The 15,960-nt window shown below is 37.4% G+C and overlaps 1 protein-coding gene across 3 annotated transcripts in view; it reads right to left on the bottom strand.

Moving 5' to 3' along the window:
- The window catches only part of GLIS3 (GLIS family zinc finger 3), a 155,903-nt gene that overhangs the window by 102,998 nt on the left and 36,945 nt on the right, over positions 1–15,960 (bottom strand). For all 3 annotated transcript variants that reach the window (XM_071425112.1, XM_071425113.1, XM_071425111.1), the window contains exon 3: positions 10,783–11,899. In XM_071425112.1, coding sequence (XP_071281213.1) covers positions 10,783–11,899 — 1,117 coding nt within the window. The remainder of the gene's footprint in view (positions 1–10,782; positions 11,900–15,960) is intronic.

Below are 15,960 nucleotides of genomic sequence, written 5' to 3'. Positions count from 1 at the left end.
AAACATTATCTCAAGGTAATGCCAGAGAGATGGATAACCTACTAGCGTTTTCGTCAGCTGGGAATAGAAATAGAGCACTATTTTGTCTCACTCTCCTTCCTTTATAAAGATTGTATTTTCACTGGAATAAGTTCTCATTTACCCTTACCAAAGCAGTTCATTTCTATCTTTTGTTCCTCTTTAAATATTCCTAATATCTTAGACATAAAATTGTATCAGAACTTCACAGCCATGTAAGTGTTCAAGGGCTGGATGATCACTGTCCTCTTCCACATAAGCATCATACAATTCTCCTTATTCAGGTCACTTTAGCCTTCTCTATCTCCCTCAGGTTCAAAGAGTGTCCAGACATACCACTTCCTTGCTGATACCATTTTTGCCTGATGGTAACAGAGGATCTATCACACCAGCAAAATACAATATAAAATAACACAATGTTAACTTTTTAACCTTAATTCAGCTGCAAAAGCCATGTTGATGGATTCAGTGACCCATCTCTCCTTTCCTAAAGGAACAAAATAAGGTACTCCACTACTATTATGATGATAGAAGTATAAGAACTGAAGTTAGTAAACAGAACCTGCTATGATACGTTTATTTCTTCTGTCTTCTAAGCCTTACAAATACTATCTAAAAGTTTTCACTGTAGATAGTTGAAGGATGATGGGAGATAAATGTCCAAAGAGGCCATCAACATTTTTCAAGATGCATGATGATTCAGACTTAGTATTCAAGATGAGTGTTGCATTAAGTGGTGTTTCAGCTACTGTAACAATCAGAACTAGAACCAGCGAACATCTGCCTTTGGAGAAAATGTCATCTCTCACAAATTTGCATCATAGACTTTTGAGAACCTTCCCACAATTAAAGCAGGTCAACAATCCTTCAAACAGCTTGCTTTTAATTTGGAGCCAAACTCTCCACTGATTCAGTGAAATGCCACATTCCCCAACCCAGGCTTCACAGAGATTCATTTAACTAACTTTAATAGCCAGAGTTTGATTGGGGAGGTATTGCATATTTTCAGTTACCGTGCTCACAGGGCTATCAATTATAATGATTCCTACAGTATTTGCTCAGTCTGTATGTTTCCTTGACAACTTATGTGACACTGGACCTGCTTCACTGGTGCAGGCATAAAATCAGCGGCACAACTTAGCAGCTCACATTGTTAATTTACATAATGGATTCAGACCACATTTATCGAGTCATTGAAAACTCAAGAGTCCTTGTGACACAGTCAGAGCTGAGCAACCTTGTTTCTCAACAGTGGCTCATTTTTAAAATGTGGTCTCAATAATTTCAGCAGTCTCAACATAAATATTCTCTAATTCAGTTTATGCTTATCCCACTCCTTTAAACAAACAAAGCAGACCTCATGTTCATGCCATCTACCAACTTACAGATTACCATCAAATACATAAAACAAAGTTGGACAAGTATGTCTGAATCATTTGGAAACTTTAGGGATCACAGGACTGAACCTTTGTCATACCAATTATGTAAAGCCATTGGAAAGAAATCCATGCATTTTTGCAAGCAGGCAAAGCAGGCTTTTCATAGAACAAAAGCAGCCTTGTCTTTTTCTGTTATGTGATAAATCCTAATTAAAATAAATTATTTTTTATTGTTGGCCCAGATAAGCTTGTTTGCATAGCTGCAACTTCTTAAAACAGAAATCTGAATGTTATTAGGAAAAGACATCCATTGACAGTACAGCAGACCTTGAAGAAAAGTGGTATTGCTTGATGTTAACATCTGATTAACCTTGGAGGCAATTCTGCAAATGTTTAACAGTAAAGAATACAGTAAAGAGCAAAAGAATGTTAATTTTGTTTTAACATATTGATAGAATTATACCGAGAATAAACATAAAGGCGTGCCGTGATTTTGACTTGAGCTTGTGCCAGTTGATGACCAACAGAAAGCATTCAAAAAGAGAAAAAGAGATAGTGGGAAATTATTTACAACTACTCTATTTATCAAGCACACTGTTTCATGGACAGCTGAGTAAGATTACATTTCAACATTTCATGAAGAAACAACACATAAAAAAATTTCTTACCACAGTGACATTTCTCTAAAATGATTCACTTGTGACCTTGAACTCTGCAATTGTGAGTGTTAATTCTCAAGAGCTGAATACTCATGGAATAAATTTGCTGTATATCCGGAAAAACAACGGTAAGAAAATGTCAACCCTAAATTGAAACAGTCCTTAATTGACAGGAAAAATAAACATTCTGAGTGGTATCAGAAAACAATCACCAGGTGGCTATAAAAACATGTAGCAAACTCTAATGCTACAACAGACCACTACAGTTCTAGACACAACAGCATCCTCACTAGCTCCTTTCTGAATTTGCTTTTCTTAAGTAGTCCAGCACTCTACACTGACACAGACAGAATCTTTACAGTGACTAGCTCTAAAAAGGCCACCCTGTTTCCATGCACCGTGCTCAGAAAAGTTTGTTCAACAGTTATTCAAACCCTGTTAGCCTAAGATGAACAGCAACCATGTTTCTGTAACAGAGCACTCCAATGCACTGGCTGTATTTGGTAACATCCTTGTTCAAGGCGCCTGTTTCAACCACTTACAGGGAGATCCTACTACAATCGTGTCCAGAACAGTGCTTAATCCTTATTCAGTCCAAGTTCTCTGGAAACCTACCCTGCAAGTAGGTATCTCTAAAAGGAAACAAGATTTTAGCATCTGCTAAATGCCACCTCAGCTAATTGGGACTATAATGGCAATAAGAGAGAATTGCTTCAGGGATCAGAGTGAATCAAGATGAATCTTGTCTTCTCAGTGTTTGGATTACTGTGCTTGAGATTCAGGAGAGACATCATTTGTAGCATTGTGTGTTTTATACAGGTTTTGTTGTAAAGTTGGTTATTTTTTATAAATTGAGATTATGGTTTGATCCGTGGTTCCCCCCATGTTCCTCCCTCACAATGGTTTGTCCCTGAGTTGTTTGTCCCTTGTTTTCCCGCCAGTGGCCTGTCTGTCAAGGTAACCGATCCCCTAGTCCTTCCCTTTATGTCCTTATAAGTTTATCTCCTCCCTCCTGGTGCTGCCCAGGTTCCCTGTCCATCATTGTAAACCATGCCCCCTTTGTTTCGAGAACCTTCTATGTCAGTTATCCCTTACTTAAGATATGATTTGCCTCCTGAGCCTTTTCCCTCCCCTGTGCAATCCTTATTGGCTCAGTTGTGTCCCTCGCTCCTCCCCGGGCTTCGTTCATTGGTTCCCTCGTGCCTCCTCCTGTCACGCCCATCCCCTTTATCGGTGCCTCCCCGAACGGTCCTTCCCTGGCACCGTCACTGGTGCCGCCTGGGGCGATGAAGCGCTGTGGCACCCGTACGAGTGTCCGCTCTCTCCTTCCTTCGCCTCAGAACTTCGTAGTCTCGCTCTCGCCTGCGCCACCCACGCCGCAGACGGCACCGCTACCCGGGGTTCTTGCGAAGAACCTGGGAGTGGCGGAATTCGTGGTCTCCTCGGGCCACTCTGGGAGCGGCTGGCCGGCACACGTCAGCTCCTGTGGCTGCGGCAGGGATGAGGCTGCAGTCATTGCTCTCTACAATTTCCAAAAGGAAGCTGTAATGAAGGAGGGTTGTTCTGGTCTCCCAAGTGCTGGGTAAACAGCTGGACTCTGTGATCTTAAAGGCCCACCTAAATGGTTCTGTGGTTCAAGACACGACATAGAAATGAGTGGAATCACTGAACTGAGCATGATTCTGCCTGGACAAATCTCACTGAAGTCTATAAGACTGTTGCTTTGCAACTTAGCCATTAAAACAGAACCAGTCCCTTCCCTTGAGTCCTTCAAGCATTAAGCCAGTAACAGTATCTTATACTAAATCTGAATAATGAAAAAATGTCAAAGAGTGCCTCAGGATGTACAAACGCTTCAGCATACATTTGCGTTTGGCTTTCAACCTACTTGAACATATGTAGTGCACTGAACATACTTAGTGAAAAAGCTATTTGGCATTTTTCCATTTCCTAACTGCTCGTACAAGTAATCCAATGATTGTTCTGTGCAGCTTAATGCTCAGCTCTTGTATTTAAAGCCTATGTTCACAGATACACCATAAGACTTAGATGTCTGGGAAGTTTTCCACCGAACACCAGAAGCGTTAATTAAACCCCTAATCCTCAGGAAATCAGTGTCAATCACCTGAATAAAGCTGACAGTGTGTTTACTTTTAAGTAAAGCTGTATTTCCTTTCTGAAGGAGTAACATTGCAGTGGATGGCACAATCTATTAACTAGCTCCCTCTACTTCCCTCTTCCTTGCTTTAAAACAGAATCATGTTTTATAGGAAAGATCCCTGTCTTTTGCTATTGTAACCGTATCATAACTTGCATTTTCTGTTTTCCTGTCAGATATTGTTAGCCTTTTCTATCACTAAATGGAAAGTTTCAAAGTTTACTGACTCTGTTTCTGATAGAGGTCCAGTCACCAACCAAACAGGGATGTTGGAAAGGCAAAAGAAAATTAGTAGGAAAGAGCAGAAGTTATCTATAAAGATTTCATGACTTGGAGAGTAATCCAATCTTCACACAAAGATGCTCCAAACCATCAACAGTAACGCTAGCCTCCTTCCCCCCACCCCTCTCAGCTTTGAATTCAACTAATTTTCTAGTTTAAAACCTAAGTTTAAAAAACAAACGAAAACACAAAATGTGAACCCAAATCCAACCAACCAAAAACCAACACCAAAACACCCTCCAAATTTCTTGTAGCTGAAATTTTGGTAGATGTAAATTATGTTTTAGGATTCCTTACTTGATATATATGAAATTTAAGAGTTCTTCATTTTTTTAAGTTTACCATTTATTTATAGTTTGGTGCAGCAATGAAAAATATCTAAATTATATTTCATTAAAATTATGCTCCAGGAAAATAAAAATAAATAAAATGTGTTTTTGTGCCTATCCACAAACAGAGAGGTAATAAATTAGAAACCCTTCCATACAAACATAAGTGTTTCTGCAATCAGGAATGTTTGTTTTTATTTTGGGATACTTCACATTCATATTCTGGATTACAATGAAGCTAAAAATATGTCGGTTTGGAAAATTTCATTCAAGTTCTGTTTTAAATTTTTCAATTCTATAAGTCAAAAGGCAAAAAAAAAGCTGATTCAAATACTTAACATGAAAATCAATTATTAATTAGAAGAAAAAAAAGTAGTTAGATGTTTCATAAACATTTTATTCTGAAACCTAAAACACGGGCTCTCTGGCTACCATTTTTCACTGTCATCATTTACATGTAGAAAGGAGCTTGCTCTGCAATTTTTGATTGCTTAAAGAGATGTTCTGCTCTTGAGGCTCAGTACCCTGAGTACCAGAAGCTCTCTTGTCCCCACTGGACTCAAGTGCAAGTTGTGCATCTTCAGCAGCCAAAGAAAAAGCATCTATCATTACATTTTGAACTATGAACACAGTATATATTTCCTACTGAAAGGACAATACTGAAAGACCATTAGTACAAGTGCCGAGAAGCAAAACTCATTAGTTTGGACTAGCTGCCATCTGATGTGATCACATGAGCTTGAGCTGTTTGGAGAGGCACACCCAGAATTCATAATTTACTTTTTCTTTAAACAGCTAAGACATCATAACCATGACCAGAAGAAGATCACTAATATTGCACTATTAGTGCAATACTAAACTTGGGAGAGCTAGAGAGAGGCTTAGCTCTATAACAGACAGCTAAAGCCCAACTTTCTGTATCCATACACCATGATATAGTCTAATTAATCATACGTCTCTGCTTTTTCTGTGCTATTTCTGTTTCAGTTTGTTTACTGAGTTAGGGAAAGAATCAACAACAGGCAAATGTAAATTTAGCTCTTTCTAATTTTCAGCAAATTGACTCAGCAATTGAATTACCGTTCTTGTGACATTGTTTAAGACAAAGTGCTCAAATGCTACTTTAGCATAGTGAAAAGGTCTTCTGCAAGCATATAAGGAAAAATGAATTCAATTTTTTTTATAGTTTCTATTTTATCAAGAGTTCAGTGCAATATAGGATGTGATATGGTCTTATCAAGAAACATGGCATATACTGTAATCAAAATATTTGCACATGCCATATACAAGATACCGTATGAAGACACAATGCTAAGGCCTAAAGATAGAAAAAAAATCCCAATCATTTTTACACAATGCATTTCTGGTTTTAATCAAAATTTCCACATTTTCCAAGGACATGTTCTTCAAACAGCACACATATACACATCCATCCAAGCACTCATGCTCACCCAAGGAAGTTTGCTTGTGTCTCATAAAAAAAGCATTAAAAAAGTATTTTAAGCTTAATGTTCTTTTTTTCACATACATTCTCTTTTACATTCTTTGCAGACGTGTTGCGGGATAATTTCAGGTATTTAGCAAATGTTAAATGGATGTTGCTTCAAATCTGACAGGAATACTAGCAATTTTATTGGTTTATATGACATCAAATAGCTGCACTAAAAAATGTGGTAATGTAGTACTATCAATACTAAAGGCACTAGGCTGTAGCATAGCTCAGAGTTTACAGAAAGCAACAGGTGTGAAAAGCAACAGACTCAAAAGGGGAAGCATTCTTAGTGCATCTTAATAAAGCTGTGAAATGTGAGCTTTGAACTTATCTCTAACATCATGCTGTGGCTGCTTACATCAGAATGAGAGTGTTAAGTTTAATGTTTGCATAGCAGGACAATAAGACTAATTAAATAGCTCTTATTGAAGCTGAACTTAAAAAGTAAAAATGTTCACTATAAAAGAAGGGAACCTGAGTAGAAAATTAGCTCACAGGTAGAGACAAAGAGAACAAAGGTCAGCATTTGCCAATTGCTACTCTGAGGTTTCAACAGCTAAAGGGAATTCAGCCTTTTCCTAATTCAAACAAAATCTGTGGAAGCCTCAAATGCCAATGTGAGATAACTGCTATCAAATGTTACAGATTATATCTCAGCCACTGTTGTACTTACTACTTGCACTTCAATATGAACTTTTCTTCATATTTTTTCTTTTTTGACTTATTCCGACAAAGTACAAGCTAATGCACAGATTAATAGATAAATACAACACATTAGAACATGCTGTATCTACTTTATATGAAGAAGCTTAGGAGCAGACACTAAATTCTTATTCTTCTTCTTATTATTATTATTACTATTATTATTATGTCATGAATAATTTTTTTAGTCACTAAACCAGGTCACTGAAAAGAAGAATGCTTCCCAGGTGATGTAAGTTAGAATAGAACATGCAAGATGTTTAATGATCAGTAAGGGAGCCCAATGCATTTTTACAACTATTTAAAGACTTGCTATTCCAAACAAATTCTTTAAGTTCGGATCTGATTATCCTGATTGTCACATGTTTTTATGTGCTGATATTTGATTATTATTTACCCTTCAACACTTTTATCTTCCAGACTCAAAGAAGACAGCTCATCCAGAACAAGCAGGAACTAAACAGTAAAATATCACTTGCAGCTTTAGTTTAAAATTGCCCTAAATTTTTGTTACATAGATAAATATATATTAACTCAGATGTGGCAAAACAAATGCTGAGGTCACTTGACTCTGATTTTAACTATAAGCATGGTTCTGGTTTTAAAGATAAGCATATAAAGTATTGAAGTCCTAGCTGTTCTGCAAGTCTATTCTGAACTACGTGATTTCATTGGCACAAAACAATAACACAGAAGAATAAAACTATGTTACGAAGTTCAGTTTATGAAGTTGGGTATCTAATTTCATGTTATCTCTACTATTATTACAATACAACATAGAAGTAACCTTCACCTTAAATATTACCGAAACCTCATGAATCTTGCTGATGTAAAGATCACTGTATATCACAGCAGTCCTTGGGGATGCACAGCAGAATGTGTAACAATACACCTTCAATGCTCAGCAGTACAGAGATAAACAACACTGACAAGTAAATATATTGACATGACAAGTATATTGCCTAGGACCCATTGCAATTTATGCTCAATGAGAAGATTGTGTCTTGCAAACTGTTGTTCTTGAACCATCAACATGTGCAATGCTTACACAAAGATTAGAGTGTGATGGCAGTACGATGACAGGTGCAACCACCTGCCTTTGATTACAGGATATCTTGATAGATTACATTAAGATGGCTCTTCCCCATGGCTTACTACTTCTGTTACATTCTTTACAGTAAATCTGGTTCATTAATGTAATAGTTGTATTCTTGCCACTTTTCCTTCCCTTTTCCTGTTTGGTCTACTGGACTTCCTCTTACTAGACTGCAAAATACAGTGGACATAGAGACTATTAGTTTCAGTAATTTCAGAGAAACAGGCATGCTACAGCTAGAACCAGAAAATAAATTATAGAAAGACTCTAGATGGACAAAAAAGATTCTAAATTTGATTGTTTTGATTTTGTACCTAAAAGCATAAATTCGTAGAGGTTTAGTGAAAATTTTCAGATTTCTTTAGTGTAATTTTTTTATTAATTTGGAAGTCATTCTTCATTATCATCTTGCCCAAAATGTTCTCTCAAATACCTCACTTAAAATCTCAGTTTGAAACCTTACATGGCATGGATACGATTGTAAATTTCACTTCTTGGTGAGAAAGGTATGATGTTTGTCTGAAGTAAATTTTCTAAATATATCAAGGAAGTATGGCTGCTGGACATTAGAAAGCCAAATACGTTTTTCCAAATTCGCACCATTTGTGAAATGGTAAAGGAATAAAGCATCAAGTTGTTTCATTCAAACCATGCTAAAGAATGCCGTTTCTGCTTGTTTATTCCAAGAAAGGGGACGTACGTTCCAGATTTGCACTCATGTTATGAAGGTTATCATATCACCCTCAGTATTTCTACATTTAATTACAATTCTCAGCATGAAAGAAAAGTAAGTATGTGGGCACTGCTTCTGATACACAAACTTCTTGGAGCTATCCAGCAATGCTTGCTTCAGTCCAGTAATATTAAACACACTTCAAAAAACAATCACTCTTCGAGAAATTGATCTAGACACCTCTTATGTTTTGGTGACACAGCAAGACTTGGTGTGCACTTTAGTTTTGGCTTAGTAATCTCAAAAACTTTATCATAGGAAATACCTTATCCACTCACACATTATTAATCATCAGTGAATGATCTTCAAAGCTAAGGGTGCCTCAAGGAGGCTTTATAATCAGGAGGTCATTGTAAGCACCCTTTCTGAACAGGGAGAGCAGGGAGTGTGTGTTACCAACACAGTGTTTTCCCCAGTATTACAGGATCCTTCATCATAATTCTTCCATTATAAAGACCTTGGGTTCTTGGATTTACTCTTTTTCATTGCTCTTTCATCATTCCTACCCTCTTTCTTCATCCTGTTGTCTGTTCTTACTCATCCACTGATGTCTGTCTTCATATCTTTAATTACATGTGATATTCCCTTGAAAAAATACTTTCTTGACTCACAGTAATTTTTTTTCCTCATTCTCTCTCTTCCCATAAAGGTGATGAGAAATCCTTGAGGAAGAACTGAAATTAATGGTATACCCTGATCCAATATATGCGGAGAGCAGAAAAATAATACTATGGAATTTAAAAAAATATTCAGAAAGCAGAGAGCCTGCGTTAAGGCTCTGGTGTGACAAAAGGGAAGGATAAAAAGCCTTTCTAGCATGACAACACAATCTCTACTAGATTCTTTAAATGCAGTATGGAAATCTGGAAAGATATCCACTCTATCCTGCAGATCACTAGCCCTTGGAAAAATAAAAGAAACAAACTTTTTCTCTTAACTCTACAAGCAAACATCTACATCATGCTGAAAAATTATTCAACAACACATACACTGATATAGACTCCAAGCATTCATTTAAATTTCACCACATGTAAACATGTTTTTTAATCAGCGGTTATTCCAACGAATTATATATTCATCATAATTTATGCTGCAGACTCAAAACTGAGGTTGCTGTCTGACAACACTAAATAAGCACTTAGTAAGGTTAAGCTCATGGTCATCCAAAATACAGACTATATGTAAGGCAATTCAAGAATCTGTATTACAGTGGTGCACTAGAGACCAAGCACAAACTGATTACAGCCAGCTTATTAACCCATGTGACTACCTATGTGTTAGACTGATTTGCAGTGACCCTAAGAAATCTTTCTTGCTAGAAAAATACAACATCAGGGGTTGAATGCTTACTGCTAGAATCTGTGAAAACAAAAATTATTATGGGATTTATTCCTAATGTACTAATAGAAACAGGTATGTGGATTTGGTTTTTCATAGTAGAACAAACAACTGCCTTAAAAAAATGCTCAACTCTTCTCAGTTTCTTGTGGTAACATTATGCAAGATCTTGAAAATTCCTAAAGTCAAAAAGGTGTCACATGATGCAAGAATCTCTCAGGATAAATTGTGACATTTATTCTGCAGCACTTTTCCTGCATGCATCCTTCATGCAAATACTTAAGTACTGATTGTGCCTCAGTTTTGCATTATGAAGGTTTACCATGTTACTTGTTGCAGTCTACAATAAAAGTTTATAAATGTAGAAAACACATTTTGTTTTTTCATCTAATCCTATCTGTTGTTATGTACCAAATTAAAAAACACTTTTCCTTTCTGTTTAGGTGGGAAGATGGAACAGACTAGTCATTTCATTCTCACAGACTAGTTCAAGAAGTGCACCATTAAATGGGAGAAGCAAAGGCAAAATTACAACTTCACTCTATTTTCTTAAGTAACAGAGAGCCTTTCGTTGTTAAGACAGAGCTCAGACTCACTGTGCATTTGTTCGGCTTCTCTCCTGAGTGGACTCTCATGTGAATCAGCAGTTTGTAACGGGCATTAAATGGCTTGAACCTTCGAGGGCACCCTGCCCAGAAGCAGGTAAAGTCTTCTCCCTTCCTCTGGTCTATGTGGATCTTCTCTATGTGCTTCACAAGCTCCTCCTGATGGTCATACAGCTTCCCACAGTCAACCCAGCAACAGCCATGCTTGCCATTGAAATCCTCCAGCTCTCCATCTTCCTCCAGCGGGGTGCCTGGGGCAGGAGACAGTGCCTGCAGTGCGGGGACGTGGCTGGGGAGGGTGTGCAGGTGCCGGCGCTGGTGAGCATGGTATGGCGGGGGCGGCCCTTGAGGAGGAGGCGGTGGCAGCACCAGGGCTGAAAGAGGCATGTCAGCGATAGGGCCCGAGAAGTCACCCAGCTCTTCATTTTTCAGGACGCCCATTGCTTGGCTGTCCATGGGCAGCACACCCTGCTGGATCACCATGTTATTTGTGGCAACCATCTGCAAGCTGGCTTGCTCCAGCTGCTGCATCCGCTGGTACTCACCTCTCCCGTTCTCAACATATCCTGGAAAAGTGACAGTGCCACTCGCCATGTGGAAGCCTTTCTGGGCAGTTGAAACAGAGAAGTTTTGTGGTATACACCTTCCTCTCACTCCCAAAAAATGTCCATAGACCTCAGGCTGTGGGGAGACGTTTGCTGGCGATGCCCTGGAGCTGTTGATGTAGGCCACCAGAGAAGTTGGGGACGTACGAATGATTGTATTGAACTCGATCCCAATGCCGTCAGACAGAGGAGATACCGAGAGTGCTCTCTTTTTGGAGCGGGCTGATTGACACCAGACTGAGGACTGGCAAGGACTAGAATAAGGAGAATTCTTATTTTCCATGCCATATAAGTAGGATGGTAATGAGTCACTGGATGTAGATGCTTCAGGCAAAAAATTTATTAAGTCCCCCAGCTCACTGCCATTTTGTAAACCATGGTCAGGAGGAACAGAAGAAAGTGTCCTGTACCTATGTGACCACTCTTGTTCAACACTCAGAGGGGAGTGACGTTCTGACAAGCTTAATGTTGTAGAGGCCAGAGTCTCACATGACAAAAGTGACCTGAAATAAAGGTATAATAAAGTAAGCAGTTAGACAATTCAGAAGTAGATATTTTACCTTCACACGCATGCTTAAAATTAAGGAAAGGCTTCATGTGAGAAAAGCTCTCCCTAATACTAGGTGCTCAAGTTTAGCATACTCAGTCAATGTACCAGTAGTTATACAAAGGCAATATACATGTAAAAAGGTCACTTAGGAAGCCAACTTTAAAACTTCAAGATTTTTAAAGAAAGTTACTGTAAAGATTCTTGATTCACCACTGCAGAAATTATTGCATGTCTTTTCATCAGTTGTGGTGTAAATAGATGTGGACTTCTGAAGCCAAAGCATTATGTTCCTGCCTTCTATGAAACCCATAATGATTTAAGTCATCTATTATTTTTGCTTGAAAAAAACAGAAAGAAAGCTAATCCAAAGAGAATGGATATTCAACCTGTATTACAATGACTTTGTCAATTGTAATACATACAAGTACTTCCATACAGAAGTTTTATATATCAAGTTTACAATTACAGACAATATCTAACTTTACAAAACAAACAAAATAAATGAGTAATGTAGGAGAACTGGTTGAAGAGGTTTTCTAGATTTGATTTAAAGAGGTATATGCCTCCAAGTCAGCAATCAAAATTTTTCACAAAAGTGTAATCTTGCTGTTATCAAGCATTTTTCAGAGAGATATTATGGAACTTCTTTATCCTGCAAATATTCTTTGAATAGCTTGAAAACCCTCAATATATAGGCTCTTAAAAGTATTGTTTTCTTCAGAAAGGGATAAAAAGGAAATAAAAGGGGCATCAAGGGCCCTGAGTCATAGCTGTAAATGCTGGCTGAAGGTTAACGGGATTTATTTCTTTGTTTCCAGTTCACACCCAGGCAGATTTGGATTTCCTACCAGCTAGTGGTGCTATCAGGATATAAATTTCTATTTTTAAGGAGCTCTTACAATAGAAAGAACTGGTTATGTATCTAGATAAACCTGACAATCTCCCAGAAGCCTCTACATCTTATGTTTTGAGAATTAATTATTTGGTTTATTATTTTAACGACACAGTTTTGAAGAAGCACAAAATTTCAATGACGGATCAAGGACACTGGAGGGGAAGCTTGGCGCAGCCTGAGAGAGAGAGGAAGTAGTTTGCAGGTGCTGTAAGATAGCTCACAAACAGGGAAAATTTAGCTTAAAAGAGCAGCAAGCCTTGCTGTGGTGACCAATGGGAGAGATGGTTAAACGCCCCTTTGCGCAAGGTACTTGCTCTGTAATGCATGGTTGATCTGCTGTGTCAGAATAAGAAACGTCCTGTTCTGATTCAATGTCAGGGCAGGGTACTGTCATGGACCTTACGTGACTCCATGAGGGTTTAAACGGCACTTGCAAAACAGACTACAGACAGAAAGCAAAATTAGCCTGCTGACTACAATTTGCATTGGGAGAAATGAGAAAAATGAAACTGCTCTATCAGGCCAGCCTTGTGTGCCACTTAGATCTAAAGGGATGACTGTTTGTGAAAAAGTTGGTTTGGGCTGTTGTCAACAGGCTTTGTTAAAGGACAGTCCATTATAGGGCGATTAAATCATGCAAGTATGTTGTGACCCCAAATACAGATCCACAGTTTTCAACACAGCAAGACAAGTAAGTAAGGTTTGATTTCTCCATGCTACCATTCACACCTAGAAAATACAAGGAGAGGGTAGGGGTGTTCTTTAAATTTTTATTTTTCTTTAAATTTTTATTTTCTCCTCTATAAATAAAGAAAAAGAAATTGTGCATTAATAAAAGTCTATTTTTATACTGACAAGAGTTTTAAGCAGATGTATAGTATGGCCAGTGTCATACAAAAAGCTGTTAATGCCTAACACAAAGGGGCATATCCATTGGTGAATCTGAAGAAAAACTGGTTTTTAGAAGTCTCATCATAATAGGACAAAAATAAAAAGCTGGCCCAGAATTTCAAGTATACAATAAGTAAGAGCCAGCTAATCTGAAAAAGCTGCAGCACTTCAGCATCTAAATTCAGAAAATACTAAAAATTCTGGCTCCCTAAAAAATGAAGATTTCTTTAAAATTCAGCCAACACTGTGACTGAGTAGTTTTCTAATAGGAGGAAGATAAATATACCTAATATGAAAATGAGGGACCAGATCTATCAGGGTGCCAGAATCTCAGATGGTACTAATTGGTGCATCTGCTTATTGTAAACCAAACTGGCTTGAGTTTGGACCAGATCTTTCATTAACATTTACAAGAGATTACTTTTCAATTACGTTGTATTCTCCCTTTGTGTACAGAGGCCACAATGTGAGAGTATAATCAGAATCCTGAACATAAACATGGAAGAGGGAAAACTATGTTTTTCTCTCTTTTTATGGTCTTCTATTTACTAGCCAAGAACACTTTGCTCTTTCCCAGGTCTTTTTCTGACTTGAATCAAAGCAAATGTCATTGATGTAACATGTGGACTATTTTTGCTTTCATCCTCCATTAACACTTCCTATACTGAGTACAAAAATCTAGTTTGTGACTATATAACAGCTTTTATCTAATAAAAAAGTCCTATCATACACATCTGGTTTGATGCAACACAACTGAATACTCCAAAACAGGTCTGCAGAAACTCAAAAAATATGGGGAAGGTTTTATCCCCCATGGTCTGTACACCAGAATCTGATGCTATGTGTAGCAAAACTCTCATTTTGCCAACTGATTTCTTTCTTCCATCAGTAAAAATCAAGAAAATTCACTTCAGCTTTGGTAAATTCAACAAATAATCTGGTTTGGGTTGAGCTGCCAGAACATAGTTCATAGTGCCTGAGAGATAAAATCTAGAGAAAGCACTCTGCCCAGGAAGAACCAGCCAACTTCACTTAGGCAAAAGCAGTTCATAGTTCAAGAAATTTAATCAAAACAACCCAAAAAAGCTCAAAACTGAACAACAAATAACCAACCTCCCCAAAAAAACACAAACAAAGAAAAAAAACACCACACTGTTTTGACAGTGTGAGTTAGAATCTGACTTTAAACTTGCTTTGCCCTATCAAACAAATTGAGGTAAAAACTGCTGAAATTGACATTCTTTGTATGATAAACTTATTTTATAACACCTTCATTGATAAATCATTAAAAGGTACTCTAGGGACACCACAGCCTTGATTCTGACAGAGTTTCAACTTGAGTTTGCCCTTAGTAAATGTTTATTTAAAATAAAATCAAAACTGTATAACTCAGTACTGACATGATACATCCAACCACACATTCAGTGTTTGGAACCACATAGGCACACCTAAAACTTAAGTATGTAACAATTGGATGTATGTAATTATATTTTTCTAGCATCAGTTTTATTTGATCTGAAAGGCATCTCTATTTGGATTTGTCATTTGTCATCATCTTAGCACTGAATGGTTTTTGCTGACATGTCTACATAGGAAGCATAATTAATTTTTTAAATTTTCCGAGGGGGCTCAGTCTTCACAACTAAAGTGACAGAAATGTTAAAAATTATCTTAAGAGTAAAGGGAGGTTTTATTCCATTTGCAAAGTGCCAATTTCAATTATTTCAGGAATGTCTCTTGGCTTGTAATAAAGCAACACAGTAAATTAAACTGCTTTGAGAATAAAGACTCTTATGGTCTTTTGTAAATAAAAACTACATTTCAACTCAATAGGCAATGGGGAATGTTGATTCCAAAATAATACACTGGAATATTTTCTCACTGTATTTTTAACATCCAGGTATGTGCCTAATGTACTTATAGGGTGGTTCTCAAAAACCTGTTTTCCTCTAATTAATGTTTGCTGACAAAACTCAAACTCATAATGTCTAACTTATTTAAGCATTTAAAATTAATTAATAAATGTTTATCTGTGGGGTAGTGATATAAAAAGGCAACATTTACAGGAAGTGGTCATTGTTTTCTTTACCTACATAACAGAACTAGGAAAACAAATTTTCAAGGACACTTGTTCTGATTAATTATCAGATGGTAAACAAGCCATTTGAAAGCAAGTGCATTTAATGAGGAGAGAGGAACATGTGCAGAGCATTTACGGTTTTTTTGTC

This window comes from Agelaius tricolor, unplaced genomic scaffold (genome assembly GCF_023055355.1).
Source record: "Agelaius tricolor isolate 1412-34295 unplaced genomic scaffold, bAgeTri1.0.p SCAF_4, whole genome shotgun sequence".
NCBI lineage: Eukaryota > Metazoa > Chordata > Aves > Passeriformes > Icteridae > Agelaius > Agelaius tricolor.
Note: the sequence above shows the minus strand (reverse complement) of the source record. Positions and strands in the feature narration are given on the sequence as shown.